The sequence below is a fragment of the Pyrgilauda ruficollis genome, unplaced genomic scaffold (genome assembly GCF_017590135.1).
Source record: "Pyrgilauda ruficollis isolate IOZ18807 unplaced genomic scaffold, ASM1759013v1 scaffold24, whole genome shotgun sequence".
In the NCBI taxonomy this organism is placed as follows: Eukaryota; Metazoa; Chordata; class Aves; order Passeriformes; family Passeridae; genus Pyrgilauda; species Pyrgilauda ruficollis.
This window is the reverse complement of record NW_024523648.1, coordinates 9,383,634-9,401,729: the sequence shown is the minus strand read 5'-3', so window position 1 is coordinate 9,401,729 and position 18,096 is coordinate 9,383,634. Positions and strand designations below refer to the sequence as shown.

Below are 18,096 nucleotides of genomic sequence, written 5' to 3'. Positions count from 1 at the left end.
AGTATTTTCAGGTACAGCCATACTTTCACATCAGTAGCTCCTTCTGGCTGCTATATGTGGCATCAGCCTGGTGTGCTGGGAATCACAGAATGGTTAAGACTGGAAGGAACCACTGGTGGGGTCATCTGGAATCTGCAGTTTGTGGCTACAAGTACAGTCAGAGAATTGTTTACCTCTTCTTGGTCAGGTTTATCTTCAGCCCTTGTTGCACATTGAATATGTCATCTGCACCTAGCGGATGTCTCTTTGTTTTTCTGGAACCACACTGCTGACAGGCAGGTCTGTTTGCCTTTAATATGTTTTGTAAACTTTAAAAGATAAATTACAATCTGGTCTTGCCAATGGTATTCTAGTTTCACCAATAAAAGGAAAATATCTTTTCTAATTCAAAGTGCTCCTGAGCACAATGAGAAAAAGAGGATTAAACAGGGGACTCAGAAAAGTTAACCCACAATAGATGCGGTGTTTTTCTTATTTCTTCCATAGCACAGATATCTCACTTTCCTGGCATTTGAGGAGAGGAACAAAATAATCCAGGGAATTGTAAACTGCAATTTAATAAATCCTAATGGCTCTTATATGAGAGAAGTTCATGTTTCCTCTTTTCATCTAAACCCACAGTACTGGTATATTAATATAAGAAAATGGCGTCAGTGTAACTTTATCCATTAAATCCAGAAAAGTGGCAAATGTAATAAAAGATTTACCTAATTTATATGCAAACCCCGTTTCACTCTTGTGTGTTGATTCCATGTATGTTCAGATAAAAAAAAAAAAAAAGAAAAAAAAAAGAATAATATTGAATAATCACTTGTTGAATGCTAAATCTGGGAATAGCTCATATTCAGGGTTAGCTTCAGGTTTATTTCAGGCGAAGGTTTAAGAGATTTAAGCCATGCACTTTATTAAAAACCTATGTATTTTGAAAGCATATCCATCTGAAGACACATCTTTGTGTCTGACACACAAATTTAAAAGTCATTCCATTTATTTAAAAATTATTTTGTGTAGCAACTATGCAAATAATTAAGATTTTAATGCTTAAAAATCTGAAAAAGTAATCTTTCAGCAGGAAAAAATATTTTGTTTATGGCTTTAAGTATTTGTAAAAGCCATGAAAAATTCCCGCTCTACATTACATTGGATTTGTGACTGTCCACATAGGATTATTTGTTCTGTAAAACATTAGGTATTGCCCAAAGAGAGGTGAGAGGGGTGTATGAAGCTTTGTTTCATCTATTCTGCTGGTGTTTTTGCTGTGTTCTGAGCTGTGGTTTTCTGCCTGTGGAGGTGACTAGGCACATGAGAATCTTTCCTTCCTACCTGTACTAACTTAGTGTCACCTTTAAATACGTTAATTCCCACTGCTTGCAAAGGAGCTTTTGAATGAGGAGTCATATTTAGAAACTCGCATTCTTCTTATGCAGCATATAATTTAATATCAGCTAAATAAATTATTAATTGCCAGTCTGCCATTTATCGCTGCACAGTGACTCAGCCTGCTGTATGAGTGTATTGAACATACATCTTCATAACACTTTCCCAGACTCTTTTAACTTGGACTTGGATCAGCATGTTCCACAGCTCCTGTAAATCTGCTCATGTACAGCTGTTTTATGCCAGCTCTGTCACAGTGTGAGTGGACTGGTGTTCTGATATTGTTACTGCTGTTAGCCAAAAATCACATGAGGCATTTTTAAAACCCCTTATCCCTGCCCATAAATTAGTCTAGCAACTTGCTACCAGAAATGGCTATACCCAGCTTATATTACTGCTCAAAATGTTAGCAGTGCCACTGCTGCAGAAACAAGGCTACATGTAACCCACTGTGTTACAAATATTTCTGGTTTGGATGAGGTTAGGAAAGCTGCTGTTTCATTTAAATATTGCAGGGGAAGCAAAGTTCACCAAGCTGTCATGTGTGAGCACAAGCAACAGAAATCCTCCTCCTGCTCCCCATCCACTCAGTCAGGTGCTATTTGGTGTGCTGTTGCTGATGCTTTCTGCAGGGATTTTGTAAAACCAGGAGACCATCAGCCCCAGCCAGTGTTGCGGCTGAAAGGTGCGTTGGTGGCACCTTCTCGTGCCTGGTTGACACAAGCGTGAGGCTCCTGCCAGGGTGCCTCTCCCTGCTTGGGAAGTGGTGACTGATAGGCAGAGTCCCTGTGCACCCCTAGAAGTGTGTGGGGAAAAGCCTGGAAGGTGGGAAGGGCTATGGAGGGGAGAAGGCCCTTAAAGGAAAGAGCGGACACACATGGAAAGAGAGTGGTATATATGAGCATCCAGATGCCATGTAAAGTGTAGACATATGTAAAAATAGCAGCGGTGTGTCTGGAGTAGCTATTAGTACCACGGGGCCATGGCTTGCAAGAGAACAGCCCAAAGACATGGGTGGACTTTGCAATCTGTTCTGCCCTGTGGCCCATCAGTGTGCTTCCCTCAGCTTCACTGATTTACAGCCAGCTTGGGGCTGCTGATCTGAGCAGCATTTAGGTGTCTAAAATACAAGGTAAACATACAATAAAAAAACATCAATAAGAGGGAAAGCAGGATGTACCTTGGGTCAGGCATGGTTTGAAGGGTTAGAAAAGGAAACGTTGAAATATCATTTCCTCTGGCCGCCCTTACATGTTGACACAGCTCCTTTGGGACAGTTCCTCGCGCCTGAAGCTGTGCAGCCTAAAGGCTTGTCTGCCTGATAATGGAAGTCTCTATTCTCTGACAGACCTTGGGGCCAGGAGGAGAGGAAAGTGCACAACACAAACAAACCCACTCACATTTGTGATATTGATCAGCTGCATATCGTCTTGAATTTGGGGTGCGCTCAGACTGTATGGTATGAATCCAATTATTTTTGGTGTCTGTACATTTCTTTTCAGGGAAATCACTGCATGCACACACAACATGCACTTGTTCCTCAGAAGATAAGATGTTATTGATAGTATTATCTGAAAAATCTAATTGGATTGTTTTTAGACCAGATTTATAGTCACATAGATTTTTATTATAGATGCAGAAGTGTAGCAGTGTTCGTGTAGCAGTTCTGAGTCACAGCTTTTGATGTTAAATGACACAAAAGACAGCATCATTATACAAAAAAAAAAAAAAAGAATATAAATACAACTTTATTTAATAATAAAGTATATTAATCTCAATATTTCAGAATACACCACATTGTCAAGTGGAGTTAGGAGTTATCCTGACCAATGAGTTTCTGTTACATGCTCCTTCCTACAGTGGTGAAGTAGAATGAGAGTTGTACAGTTTTTGGATTTTTACAAACGGTTTTGTTTTTCTTTTAAGCTTAATAGTCTCTATGTTAAAAAGTATTAAAGTATTACTTTTAATAAATATAACATTATTATTATTTCTAAAACAATATCCACAAGCATCCTCAGGAAAGCATTAATGTCTGGTGCATTGCCAGTTGTGTTTAATGATTTGTTTTTGCAGCTTCATTCTGCTTGATGATTGCCAAGCAAGCTTTCAGCATTAATTATGTCTCTGGCTGGGGCACACACTACTGCCGAAACATAAACCCTTTACTTGTTAAGATAGCTATTGAAACTTGGACTTCTTAGTTTTTCAGAGCTGGTGAAAGTTTCCTCTAAATTTTGGTGCTTTCTTTCTCAGGTGCTGAGGTTGTTTACCATTGCCTTGCCCCGGCCCTATGGGGGCCAGTGTTGGACTGGAGCTGTCTGACTGGCCCAGGGATGCTCTGCCACGGCTGAGGGTTGAACGCTAAAAGGAAGCCATCCGAGATCCTCGTCTCACTGAGCTCCACAGCTTGGAGGGAGAGTTCTTTTAGGGGAAGTGGACTCGCTGCAAAGAGGTCATGGCGTCATCCCGACTAGTGGCAAGATCTAGAGACATTGCCAATGTCATGCAACGCCTTCAAGGTAAGTGACTGACTTGGGCTGGCGCTCTCTGCTGCGCCCTTGTAAATGGAAGTTCCTATTTTCTACTATACTGAACAGTCAGAACAAAACTTCTGAAGTTTAGTAACTTTTTCAAACTTATCTAGTAGGACGTGCTTGTAGTATATCTAAAGGCCTGTGATTATATATGTCCTTTGGCATAGCATTAGCAGTGATGCTTCAAAGCAGTTGACATGAATGTGGCTCCATGGGACAGTACACTGAATTGAAGCTTATGAGACTTTGGTTTTGGTTCTGTTTCTCCCAGGTTATCTGATGTGTGTATCAGTTTTCTCATAGAAAAGAGAGTAGAAATGATATTCATCCTTTTCTCTATTACAAATTCATCTGGTAGATTTTTTATACTGATAAATATTTAACTAATATTTAAGTTTAATTTTTAATATTTAACTAATATTTATTAGTTTAGCAATGAGAACAGCTATTTTATATTAGTTTAGCAATGAGAACAGCTTTATTATATTGTTAATCATTGAGGAATTCATAGCTCAGTGAGCTTGTTATTAGTGCTCAAGTTGATGACCTTTTAGATAACACATCACAGCATGTCTTTGCAATATTCTTTGAGTATTCATTACGGTTTTATGTTCCTATAATATAGCAATGTAATAAATAAATTTATTGTGTTTTCTTAGAAGTTATACACCTAACTGCTGCTGCTAAAAGCTTGCATTTGGATTTTTTAAAATTCAAATAGTGATATTGACTAGAAACAAATTGTCAATGCTGCTGTAGATTTCACTCTTATTAACTTTTAAACTTGACCATAAATCCCTGGCCTTCTTTCCTCTACAGACTAGTTTCTGCTGACTTCAACAAAAGCTTGTATGCACAGAACCTTTGTTACCCCCTTCTGCATCCTCTAAATCTGGAAGCTTAATCTGCTCGTGCGTTTTCCTTCCATTTATTGTTTTTCAGTTCAGGAGATCTGAATTTAGCTTCCCAGCCACCAGCTACTACTACCAGTAATTTCCATGTAGCCTCAGTAGATCTGTGGAAGAGTCTGTCCTATTTCTACCTGCTTGCTACAGCACTTCATCAATTCCAACGTGGTTCTGATTGATTTTCTTCAGCCTTTTATACATTTACTGTATGTTCCCATTCTGTTTTTATGTCTGCTAATTCCTAAGCCACAATGTTGGACAATGGCTGTTCAAAGTGCCAACAAACATAGAGTGGGGAAATATTTAGTTCTCAGAGGATTTATGGTTTAAGCATTAGACTAAGACATTCCAGGTAGATTTGAAGGAGACTGCAAGGGCACAGTGAGGCAGCCTTGCCCACAGAGCAGGCAGGGGTCTTAGGGCACAGTGTGTGTGTATCACAGGATACTATACATTTATATCAAGTCATGTTCTTAGTAGGTATTCCAGAAAAACAAATACTGTGAGACTTGAAGCAAGACATGAAATAATTATGAAACTGTTAGATCTTCTGAGGAATATGAAGAAATGCATGAGAGGAATGTACTCAAAGGTTGTGGAGACATATTGTAAAGGAAAGCATCAGGGAGATGAATTGTGTTTATTCAGGCTGGTACTCTGAAGCAATGTATAAGGAGGATGCTGCAGAAGGTATTTACAGAGCATGGGGACCATTAATTATCAGACTGTTGTGTGCTTTCTAAACATCTGTAAAGCTGTTGCTGACAAAATAGCTCTTCTGTTTATTTGCATTTTGGGGTTTTTTTACACTTTTTCTTCCTTTTTTTTATTTTTGGCTCTGCTGAAATCTGATACATAGTTCAGTCTGCTATAATGTCTTTATATTATTTTATTTTTGGAAATTAGGTAAAAATAGTTACATGAATTCTGAAGTGAAGACATTTGACAGGAAAACATACGAACTAAATGGAAATTTGGCATCACATGTTAATTTCAAGTCGTATCTGTTACTGAATTATTTGCTTCTCAGATGAAATCAGCTCATCTTGCTATTGATGGGATCTGAGTTTTGCTGCAGATGCACTATTTCAATAAATCACCTGTGCCAAAGCTAGAGTGCTTGGAGCCTAAATCTTTTTTTAGTCTGTAGTTCTGCATTATGGATGAGCAGGCAGTCTGCACTGCGACTACCTAAGCCCTTGTGTATTGAGGTTGCTCCACCTTTCAGAAATTATAGTCAGCTGAAATTGGAGTAGATGGGCATAGGAGCACAGAGATATTTCTTGGCATGGCAGCCCAGAGTCAGTGCAGAGCCTGGTGCACAGCTCAAGGTGAGAGTGGAGCTGACAGCATTCAGGGTGTAACAGGAATGGCACTGGTTTGGGGGATCCTCAGCCAGTGCAGAGCAGCAGTTGTGCTTTACAAAACCTGTTTTTGTACCTGGCTGGAAGCTGAGGCAGGAGAGTTCTTCTTGTGTGTTACTGTTTAGACAGTGCTGCAAATGTCAGTGCTGGAAATTCATCAGCATTGAGAGGTAAAGCAAGCTGTGCTCCCTCCTCCACGTTGTTCTCAAATTTGCCTCACGGGTTTCCAGTGAGTGCTTGTGGTAGGAGAGTGTAGGAAATACCAGAAAAATGCCATTCTTCACTGGGATTCTCAACACCAGTTCTGAAATATCTCCTGTACACATTTTTAGTGAACACAAGTATATATGCTCTCCTAACATCTGTCAGAGAGAAACAAAGTTGATTTTGTGTTGGTTGGTGGTTTTTATTTGTTTATTTAGGTTTTTTAATATAAATATTTCCAGTCACTTCCGTTTGGCAATTATGATACTTGCAATACACTCTGTACATATACAGAGTTTTTGAATAACGTTGTGTATCGCTGGCTCAGAAATTCACCTGGGACAAACAGCCAAGACAAACTTGCTAGTCTAGGTTTTGTACAGTACCTTATGCTTCCTAGTTGTTCATATTAAAAAAGCATCCATAAAACCTGAGTAGAACTGTTGTGCACCATCAATATGAGTTACATTCCTGGGACTGGTTTTTTGGATTATTCTGGGAATTAAAGCCAGTTGGCACAAAAGCACTGCTCCTTAGCCTACAGGAAGTGCAAGTCCATTGGCAATGTAACTGTACACTAAAGGTTCTTAAAGCATCTTTGATACCTACAAATATCTAACCAAAGAGTGCTGGAGGACTGGTAAATCTTGTATGAATTTGCAATCTCTGCCATAATGAAATTAAATATTTTCTGTTAGTATGCACTGTTGCAGGCAAACTGCAGTCGTGCTAATGCTGTTCTGAAGGAAAAAAAAAAACCTGAAAAAAAGAAATATCTCATTTGTCCCATTCCTCAGGATTTTGTTATTCCATTATGGTGACTTGTTCTTACTGGCTTGTAAGGTGATATTGAACAGTCACTGTAGCATAGGCTTTTCTAATTCCCATTTTTCCATCCCTCTGTGGTTTTTTTCCTTCCAGTTTCTCATTTAGTACTTTGTGGTGAATGAAGGCTTTTGTGAGTATCATTGTGTTCATTATTGGGTGGTCCATTTAGTCAAACAGGACACTTTTTTCCTTTTCTTTAGTGGATCACCAAAAATTCAATTTACGCTAGACTCTATACGCCCCCCAAATCAGGTTACTGTCGTATAACTGGTGTTTTGAGACTCTTATGCATTTTGACTCCATGCAGTAAAGCCAGTTCTGGAGTGTACAAAGTACAACAATTTAAACAATACAATGTCACAAGACAATAATTTTGTTGTCTTAAAAAACCCTCTACAAATGATAGAGAAGTGTAAAAAATTCTTTTCCATCTTTCATTTCTTCTGGATTGCACCACTGTTCTTATTAGGCTCTTAAAATCTCTTTAGATTGTGGGTATTTTGGAGTTTTGTACAGTCACTGTAGAGACACTTCATGATGTAGGAAAAAGCTAAGGTGGGAAAGCAAGCAACATGAAGAGTGACCATGCTGGAAAGGAGACATCGTTCTAGTACCACTCATACACTCCAGAGAACCTTCAGTACAGGCAGGTCAAATTAGCTTCAAGCCCAGTCCTTATTTTATGTAAAATTACATACAAATGGCTATCACCTTCTGTACTTTTATGCCTTCCTTACATTAGCACTGTTCACAGAATGTTGTGGGTTTGTTTTTCTCCTGGATTGTCCTTCCTTTCTTGCCCCCATCCTCTTCGCCTTTAGTTTTGGCTCTTCTTTTCCTTCCTTTCTTACAGCCTAGCATTTCTTTTCCATACCAGCAGCCATTAACTAAACAGTATGGGTTTTTTTTCTGTTTGGCTGCTAGGCTCTTTGTTAATGTGTACCTTAGTTGGTTTCCTCTTTTTTCTCACTAAGTCAACAGTGCCAAGAGCCATAGCTTAACATTAAGCTAGGGTAATTTAACACATACCTTGCTTCACTGCACACACATTCCAAACTTTGTTTTCACCAGTGCTCTTCTTCTTCTTACCTTAGACCTGAACCAGCTGAGAATTAGTTTGTAGAGGCCAAGTGCGCTCCTGGGAAAAAGGCAGTGTCTCTCCTTCAGTGCTGTTTACCATTTTATTGTTGGCAAAACCAAAGTGCAAGATCGTGTTTGTAAACATCAGCAAAATTGAAAAGGTGTGCTTGATCTGGAAGGGCATGCTGCACCTCTTCACACAACTGAGTTTTATCCCCATGTTACAAACACTGCTGTGGTCAAAGTTTCCTTCCATCCAGTTTCCTTGTGTGTACTGGTTCCATGTAGTCATGCTGATGCCTTTTCCTTGCAGTCTTTCACTATCTGAAATGCCCCGGTTTGTTTACTGCATCTTTCTTGGATTTTTCTTGAATTACAGAAAATGTAAATTATTGGTCTGTTGGGTGAGAAAATCATGTATCTAAGGCAATCCATTTCTCACTGGCAATGTGTTAAGGGAAAAGAAACACTTTTGACTCTATTGGCTGGTATGAACTCTACGATCAGAAGGTCAAGTAAATCTAAATGATGAATTGGGAATCTGAATAATTTTGCAGCCCACGTGTTACTTAACAAGAGGAAGTCAAACAGGATTTCAGCCTCTTTCTTTATTATATTTTCAGCATGAGAAAATTTAAGGTAATGCTATTTCAGAACAAAATGCTGAAATACAAGGTTTTTGTGTAAAGGTTAAGACAGACGAAAACAAACCTACCATCATAGCTGAAAAGAAGATCATTAAAGGGTAAAAACAGTGTTTTCATCTACTACAACAAAAACATGTGAAAGGATTGTCTGTACCTGGGGATAGTCAAGTAAAATAGTAGTTAATATTTCATAAGGAAAGTTACTAAGGCATGCTCTAAAATCTTCACTTTTAGAAGTATTTCATTTTGCTTTATGCGTATGCAAACAAGTTCAGTGAGAATCCACTTCAGGTTTTTTCTGGGCATGTGATGGTAATAATGTGGTGAATTGCTGGTAAAGAGAAGTTCTGAACTACCTGTACGTATTACAAAAACATAGGGGAAAGGATATGGTCAAAACATTTCACTAGTAGTACAAATGACTAAAGTATGAACTGAATTTAGGTATCATGTTCTATTAGAATATTTTGTCATATAGTTAGACTGCTTTGACATATGGTGTAATAAGTATCTCAGTGAAAAAAAACATATGCTGCCTTTTTTTTTTTTCCTTTTTTCTTTATTTTTTTTTTAACTGCAGTTAGCTTTCACTTTGTATTCTCTTCAGTGAGAACACAGTCCTGGGACACTATGTGAAATGCAGAATCTATTTTAGTGAGGCATGGTCCTGTATTTTTATTTTTAGATGGTTTTTCATCATTAACAAATTCCAAGTTTGTGATTTAAAGTACATTCTTAGAAATTGTTTTTAAGTTAATGTTGCCATCTTTTTGCTTGCACTTTTTTCTACTGATTTGATCACAAAACTAACAATGTAAATCAACATATTCCTACTTTTGACTATCACAGTACAGTTTCCACAGGTTGTTCAAATAATCTGTGCTTCTCTTTCCACTTGACAGTCAACCAGGATACAAAGCACTCATAATCACACAGGTGATATTAATTGCATATATATATATTTGCTTTTGAGTTGCTTTATAAGGAAAAAGCAACATATTTTTCCAATTTTCTTCTGGGATAAAGTATATATTTAGGGCAGAAAATGGCTGACATGGTGGTGTCTCTCACTGGGATTGCTTTCATTTGGATGTGAAGAAGCACAATTCAAAAATTTAAATTCTTCTCCTATGCTACTATTACAACACTGACAAGATTTGTTGCACAAAATGTAGGAGGCAAAATGCAAGAGGAAAATCTTCCTTGGACAGTTTTATAGATAGTGGTTAAAATGCTGTATCTTAAATATAGTGGATATCCAAAACATGTCAGGCAAGTTGTGTTTTACACAAACCTTCAGCAGCTCTGTGCTGCTCACTATGATTTGACAAGTTTGTATGTAGGCATCCACACTGCAGCTGTTTAATTTTGGTTTAGATAAAGTGTTATCTGAGGCTGTTTCAGTTAAGATTTTGTCTCAAAATAACATCTGCCATATTTGTTACTGGTGTGAAAAGAGATATTTTAGGAAGTCTAAATAGGGACAATTACATGTCAATTTTGATGGTTTAGTGAAGATAGCGATTTTGAGAAGGAAAATATTGCAGTGTTTATTTTTGAGAGTGCCCCCTCTATTCTGACAGGCTGCTAGACAGTTATTTTAGTAATAGCTTTGGGTTGGGGGTATCAAGAAACAGAATAGATTCAAAATATTTTGATAACATTTTAATGCAGGTTAGACAATTTATCAGGTTTCTGGTTTGCGATTTCCTATTTCTATTATATACACTGCAGGCTTGAAAAATGAAAGTTTATTTCCTCAGAGCTGTGCGGTAATACCTTCCTACAATATATTTTGGTGTGTTATTACATTTGAACATAGCTTATAACATAAGCAATGCTCCCTTTTGGAATGCCACGTTTGTTGTTTTTTCATAGTAGAAGAACTGAAAAGGGCAGGAGTACATGCCTCTTGTTACTAATTAAGAGGGATTAAAATAATTTTGTAGATGAACTACTGCTAATCATGGTTTTGGTCTGATGTAGTGACTTCTGTAACATAAAGGCAAAATATTTCAATGAGAAAGTAATCTTTTTTTTTTTTTTTACAATTTTGCTGTAATCATGTTTTGACCATTTGTAGAAATTAAAAGCTTCACCATCTTTATTTACCAGGATGATAATATACTTTAAAGAATATACTTGCAGGCAGAAAAAACACATAGATGAAAATTAACACATGATAGTTACTAGTAATTTATTCCACAGACTTTTTTATAGAATGCCATTTTTATTTTTTAAATGCACTTTAGACTGCATTTGCTTAAAAATATCTTCATTTCTATCACAAAGCTTCTCCTTGTGACTCATATCACCGAGTTCTAATTTTAGACTCCCACTGAGGTTTTTTAGTTGGCAGTTGTATGTATCCAAGGGAATCGTCTATTACTGGGTGCAAGAAAACAGGCTACTTGTTCTGTCTTTCATCCAAGATGAGAAGGAGCTTTATGAGGGAAGTGTCAATGACTTATTAAGAATCCAGTAGTCAAGAAAGAAATAAAGAAAACCCACCAAACCCCCCCTCTCTAGCTCTATGGAATTGATGTCTCCATGGTAAACTAAAAAGAGATGTTTGAAAGATATGATTACATTTTTCAGGTAATTATAACTGACTGCTAATTGCACAGCTATTTTTAAAATTCAAATTTTGATTGCTAGTATTTGGGGTTGTAAGTTTTATAATTCTAATTTTTTAGTAGACTTTAAGTTGGGGCCACTCCATGTACAATGTTCTTTGCAGGAGGGGTGTAAAGAAACTGGGACTAACAGTAAAAAATAGCCTCCATCCTGTACTTTGAAAGAGATCCTGATTATTATAAGTTCTCAGTAACTCAATATCAGAACTGTTAGGGAAGTAGAAGAAAAGCAGCTTGATATTTCAGGGTAAGCAGCCTCCAGGTAAGGAGGAGAAATGCTGAGTTACTGCACAGTGAGGACAGTTCTTGGACTCCAGCTCAGCCCCTGCACAGCTTGGCCGGGGGGCCAAGAGCTCATACCTTGTATGTAGGCATCCAACCTGCTCTCCCTCTCTCTCCCTCTGGTTTATCTGCCTTTCATGCTTTCCCTGCTGAGGAGTCATTGTTGTGAACAGAGATCGCTGTGAAATATCTTTTGCAGCTTCATTGCATGGAACATAAACATTAATATATTCAGAAGTGTCATTTGTGAAGATTCTTGTACTGTAATTTCACTAGATTTTATGTAATTACTTTTCAGTATTTGTTACATAGTCTTTTGTACTTTTAAGAGGATTATGCCCTCACTGATGTACATTGGTTTAAGTGACTATGGAGAATGTATGTAATCTCGTTGTAACACTGTTAGGCTTGTGACACAACCCTGCAAAACCTGTAAATCTCTAAGCTGAAGATTCTTGTGTTCACCCAGATAAGAGATATATCTAGAACATTTAATACCACCTTTTACCCACGCAGCCATTGCTGCTAAACGAGAGTTGAGATTTAGTTTATCCAAATCACCGAGCTTTAGCTATGCCAGTATAATTCCGGGAAAATTCATCATGCCCTTACAGAGATGCCAAAGGCTGTACAAATGTAGTAAAATGTTCCCTTGCTTTCTGTACCTCACTATTGGAGACCAGCTCATGTATCTTGCCATGACTGCATAGCCTGTCCTACCTCCAGCAGCTTGCTTGGGAGTCACCATCGGTGTGCCTGGGTGGGCACAGTGTCCTCACTGTACAGTGTGGACCTCATGTAAGTCTTTACTTAAGGTGCTATTGTAAGAAAGCCACAGACCTTGTCAATGCAGCAGCTGTTCTGTAAAGACTTTATCTTAAGCTCATTAAAACAGAGGAAAAAATCTTCTTTCCATAAGGTGAACGGAATGAACTACAACAGCAATTGTACGTGAAGAGTATTACTGTTAGCTTTCCGGTCTCAGAGGGGAGAAAAACCCAACTCTACATGCAAGAGCACAGTATTCAAGATGATTTGTGGCCAAACCAGTGTAGGAAAGCAGAATATTTACTTGCTTACGGTGACTTATATATTAGAAAAAAAATTCCTACTTAGGAATGGTTCTCAGACTTTTCTTTTTATAAGAATTTAGGGTAATTTGTAGTAAATTCACTTTTGGACTGTGCTTTCATTCTCCCAAGGAAATTCAAGTAAATTATTACAGTTAAGCCCGTTTTCAAGTAAATTATTACAGTTGAGACCGTGTAAAGACCTAACTCTTTATTCTGTTTGTTTTGGCCAGGGTTTCTATTTTATTGTCTCATTTGCCAAGACATCCCTAAGCTTTTCTAAGTCCATGTGGTGCAGCCATTCCCAGTTCTGAGGCTGCAAACTGCTCCTGGCCTATACAAGACAAATAATACAGACGAATTTTCTGTTTTACTTGACTCCAGAAGCATCCACTGGGTAATGCAGAAGCATCATGTAGTATTTTCAGGAGAGAATTAAGAGTCAGCATCACCACTGACAGCAGTTATGAGCCAGTTGTACCAGTGCAGTCATTCTCTGCTGGGAGCTGAGTGCTGTTTTGCAGCTTGGGCATCCCTATTCCATTCACTCATAGGTGAACCTGATGTGCCTTGGTACAGTGAGGACAAGAAGTACCTTTCAATGGAAGTCACAAAGCTTGAGCTCCCATTCAAATGGGAAGTGTTGGGAATGGGCCCTTCACTCATATTTGTAGCCCAGCTGGCATTCCCCCATTGGAGTGTATTGGAACCAAAGCTCAGACTGTGGTGGTGAGATGATTCTTAAATCAACCAAAACTCAAATTTGTGGACAGGAGAGACAGAGGTGGAAATATGCAATGATCAATCACAAATCAGTGAAAAAGAAAAAAGTGACCAAGCCACTGTGTTATCAGAGGTCTCCAGGCATAAATGTTTATTAGCAGGTGTGAGTTGCAGTAATAAAACACTCTGGTTTGAGACTTATTAGACAGGACATAGGTCTAATTGACCTGGATTTCTGGCTGTTTCGCATTACTGAAGTTGTGCATTGCAGGAAGAATAAGATTTTAAAAGGCTTTTGGGCACCTGGAAATAGATATTGCCATAAAAAGGCATGATGTGCATTTTTTAATATCTCTTTAGATGCCTTACTTCAACTTCCAAGACCTGAGTTCTTTATAGTCCAATCCATGGACAAACAAATTAAGTGAGTTAAAAAATCTTCAAAGAGATTGTATTGAGATTCTAATTAGTATTAAGAAATTACAAGTTTATTATTTGCAAATTTATTTAATACTCTAAACATAGTTAATATTTCTAAATGTAAATTCTTGTTTATCAGCAGTTGTGAGATAAAGTCAGTAGGCTATCTTGGAACTACTAATTTTGTTCTTTAGTGTTATGTCCATTAAGTAAAAGTGAAGCCATGTGACCATCTTGTTTACATTTCTAAAATACATATTCATCCTATTAAAAAAACTATACCTGTATTGAAAGCTTTGTATTGATTGCTGCTTTTTCATTTAAATGAATGAAATCTTTCTTGAATAGAAGGCCTTAAATCTTGCTGTGAAGATTTTGTTTTCTGCTTCCCAAAGAGACAGGAGACCATTTTGATTTTTTTTTTTTCCTGGCTTACCTTCCCAGGAGCAGAAAATCTGCTGATTCTGCATTGCAATGTATCATGGAAAGGGGTTTAGTTGTATAATCTGCTTTCTTGGTCTTGCTTTCCAGAATGGCCTTTTGTTTGGTCACTTTGGTGAGCATGTACAAAGCCCCGTTGCATAATTCTTCTTTCCCAATCCTGAGCATGCCTTTCCATTTGTGTGGTTAGTAAAAGAGCTGGAGGTGTGATCAGTTGCCAGAAGTGATTTGAATAAATGAGAGGAATCATGAACAGTTAATGGTTGTGTTTACATCTGGTTTCTAAGAGACTAATAGTTCAGGCTTACTGTTTCTCTGTGTTTGTATTTGAGATCTTGAGCACATCTATATCCTGTATTCCCCGGGCACACTTTTGTCTGCACAAAAAAAAAAATTCACTTTGTATTTATCAGTAAGATGTCATCAGTTTTTAATAGAAAAATACATCAATTTATGGATGAGATTAAATAATGGTAAGCCATTGTGGTAATTCTTAACTAAACAAGGTGCTTTTTTGTTGCTGGTTTGGTTTTTTTTTTTTTTGGGTTTGTTTTTTTTTTTTTTTTTTTTTTTGGGTTGTTTGGTTTGGTTTGGTTTTTGGTTGGCTTTAGAAACAGGTATGCCAAATATGTAGTGAAGTAGCACATTTCAACCTGTGAGGGAGATAAAGATAGTATCACTCTCTGGGTTGGAATGAAACAGAAAGTCTCATTCTCACCAACTCCTATGGAAGTGTAGGCTACAACATGGCCTTTACTGCAGTCAGAAAGAATAAATCAATTCCTAAAATTACTGAGCTGCTTCAGTACCAGCATGTTTTTACAAATCAGGTGCCCATTTATGTACTGACAGAAATCAGCTCCACATGTACCCACTGGTAGTTACAAGTAGTTATTTCTGTTTATTATTAATAGCTGGTTGTTCCTGTTGAAGGGCTGAAATAGTGTCATCAGGAATAGGAAGTACCTCAAATTTGGCTTAACATCTGTGACTTATATCTTAGCAGTGTGTTTGAAAAGTCACAATGTAAGTTTCACCTGTGTATATTCCTCACATTTTCTACATTGTTATATGTATTATTATTATTACTGTATGTATTCTACATTACTATATGCTAGTAACCAAATTTCAAAGTTTTACAGGCTGCAGTACTTTAAAAGAAATTACTCTTGCCATACTTAAAATGCCAAACCTCAGGACTGCGAGTGTGCAGCTATTTAAAGTATGACAATAAAATGAGAGTTCTCCAACTGGTATGCTAATTTCCAGCAGATATGTATTTTAAATGAGGCCAAACCTGGAATCTCTGTTCAGTGACATCAATTATTAACATAACATTAGTGACAGCAGTTAAGGTGTTCAGGTTATTCTCCCAGGCTTATGATTAAGTTTAAAACTATCGAGCTGAATTATAGTTATGTCACAGGAAATGCAAAAAAAAAAAAAAAAATCTATATAAAGACTTACATGAAGATGTACACTGAATTTTCTTTGTAAGAAAGGAAAAGATTGGAGTTGATAGATCAAAATTCTCAACACTTGGCTACTTTGTTTTGCCAAAGGAGATTGTAAAGCACAGAAATCAGAACACACACTCACACACACATCTTGTAATGCTTTCCTTACATCTATGAGAAAGATAAATTTGTAATTAAAAGTTAGATAGAAGGCTTTGAACAATGTATTTGCAAGGAAACAGAGCAAGCTAACACATAGCAATTCACATAGAAGTGAAAGAAAGAGAAATGAAAGTGAAAGGAACACATACAGACTTCTGATAGGTAGAAATGTAAAAAAACTACTGAAGAAAGAAGATTGGATATTGAGAAGAGCAATAACATTGCCTTGAGAAACAAGAAAGAGAGAAGTTGCTTTACATCTCTGAGCATAAAAATTAGCATGGCGAGAGTTTCAACTGTGTTATTGTTTGTGGACTGTTCTCAGTCTCAATTAACACGAAAAAAGCATGTTTCAAAATCCTTACATGCAAAAAAAGAGATGTCTTTCATCTGAATAAGTAATTTTAGTTCAGGGTACAATCAAAATGTCTATACCACCATTACTTGCTTGCTCCCTGTCAGGATTTGGCTGTTTGCTAATTACTAGATGACAGGTGGATGCTGAGCTGTGCTTCCCTGATCCTGCAGCATTCTCTTGCACTTGCCCTGGCAACAGCAAGATCTGTACTTAGCCTATTATAAAGAACTACCTCGGTTTTTCCTCTCTTCCTGATAAATGGATCTCGTTTTGTAGGTGACTACTTCAGTTTCCAAATAATTTAAAGCCCTGAGCACTTGTAATTAGTTTCCTGCTAGTCAGTTGTTACTGTCTGGTTTTCTCTGCCCTATTTTAATAAATTTTGTTGCTTGAATTCCTGTACACTCTAAAAACTTCCAATTTAATTGCAATTTTTTTCTAATAACTCTCTTAGCTGAGAACAATTTATTTTAGTGTTCTGTATTTCAACACTTTTCATGTTTTTGCTGCAGAACCAAAAGAGTTAAAAGCTTGTTAGTAGCTGATTTGCATATAGTTGAGAGTGTGCAGTGGCTATTGGTTCTGACATTATCCTCTAGATTTACAGTCACTTTCATCTAGATTTATATTCTGGTATAGAAATATTTAACTTGAGATGCTGAGAAAAAAAGATACAACTCAATAGCTTGTCTCTGAAACCATATGCTGCATTTACATGACCTCTTTCACTCTGTCTCAAATCAGTGTTCACAGGATGCTGATCATCTGTTCTGCAGAATTTTTTTTTTTTTTTGGCCTGTGACTGGACAGAATTGGTGGCTGATCGCCAGCAATGCTGGACATAAGCAGCTTTGGCAGATTTGCCCTTTTAAAACTCTGCTTTATTTGCAGGGAAAATCATCTCCTTTCCCACATACAGGAAAAAGCAAAACCAAGGGAAAAAAAAACCTTCAGAATAAGACTGAGATAATCTAGTGCTAAAAAGTCACTATGGAAAAGAAATCCTAAGCTTAACATTTTTAAATTCACTAGGTTTCTGTTGTCACAGTGAGGACTGACTGTAACCAGTAAAGACAAAATCAGATTAAGCTGTTGGGTAGTGATATAATGTATAATCTAATAATCTAATTTCTCTAGTTTCCCTTTTCTTCACCCATTTTACCATCCAAACTAGGAGAATGTATACATCTGAACTTCCTTCTGTAGCTGAGACTCAAATAGAGATTGAAGATACAGACTTTAGCATAAGCCTCTTTCTTGCTCTAAAGAAAACACTCAGACCTTGAAGCCAATGTGTTGCCCTTGAGGAAGAGCTAGGCAGACCGAGACAGACACTTTTGGAGAACCTAGCACAAGATGCACCAGATAAGACTCTGACCTAAACCAAAAGAAATCATGATTGTGAAGCCAGGAGATTCTGTGGTGATCACCGACAGTTTCAGAATCCAGTCCTGAGTGATGCTGTGTCTCATGTGACATTGTAATAGTGAGAAGTGGAGTAAAAACGGGCACAGGGAATCTCTTCTCCAGTTGCAACCATTACAACGTTGATTAATTTTACATTGAATTGTGTGTGCATGTGTATGTGGAAAAGGGAACACA

General features: G+C 37.4%; 1 protein-coding gene across 8 annotated transcripts in view; it reads left to right on the top strand.

Moving 5' to 3' along the window:
* The window catches only part of SYNE1 (spectrin repeat containing nuclear envelope protein 1), a 288,954-nt gene that overhangs the window by 5,176 nt on the left and 265,682 nt on the right, over positions 1 to 18,096 (top strand). For all 8 annotated transcript variants that reach the window (XM_041470094.1, XM_041470095.1, XM_041470092.1 and 5 more), the window contains exon 2: positions 3,634 to 3,899. In XM_041470094.1, the coding sequence (XP_041326028.1) occupies positions 3,836 to 3,899 (64 nt within the window). In that variant the 5' untranslated portion in view covers positions 3,634 to 3,835. The remainder of the gene's footprint in view (positions 1 to 3,633; positions 3,900 to 18,096) is intronic.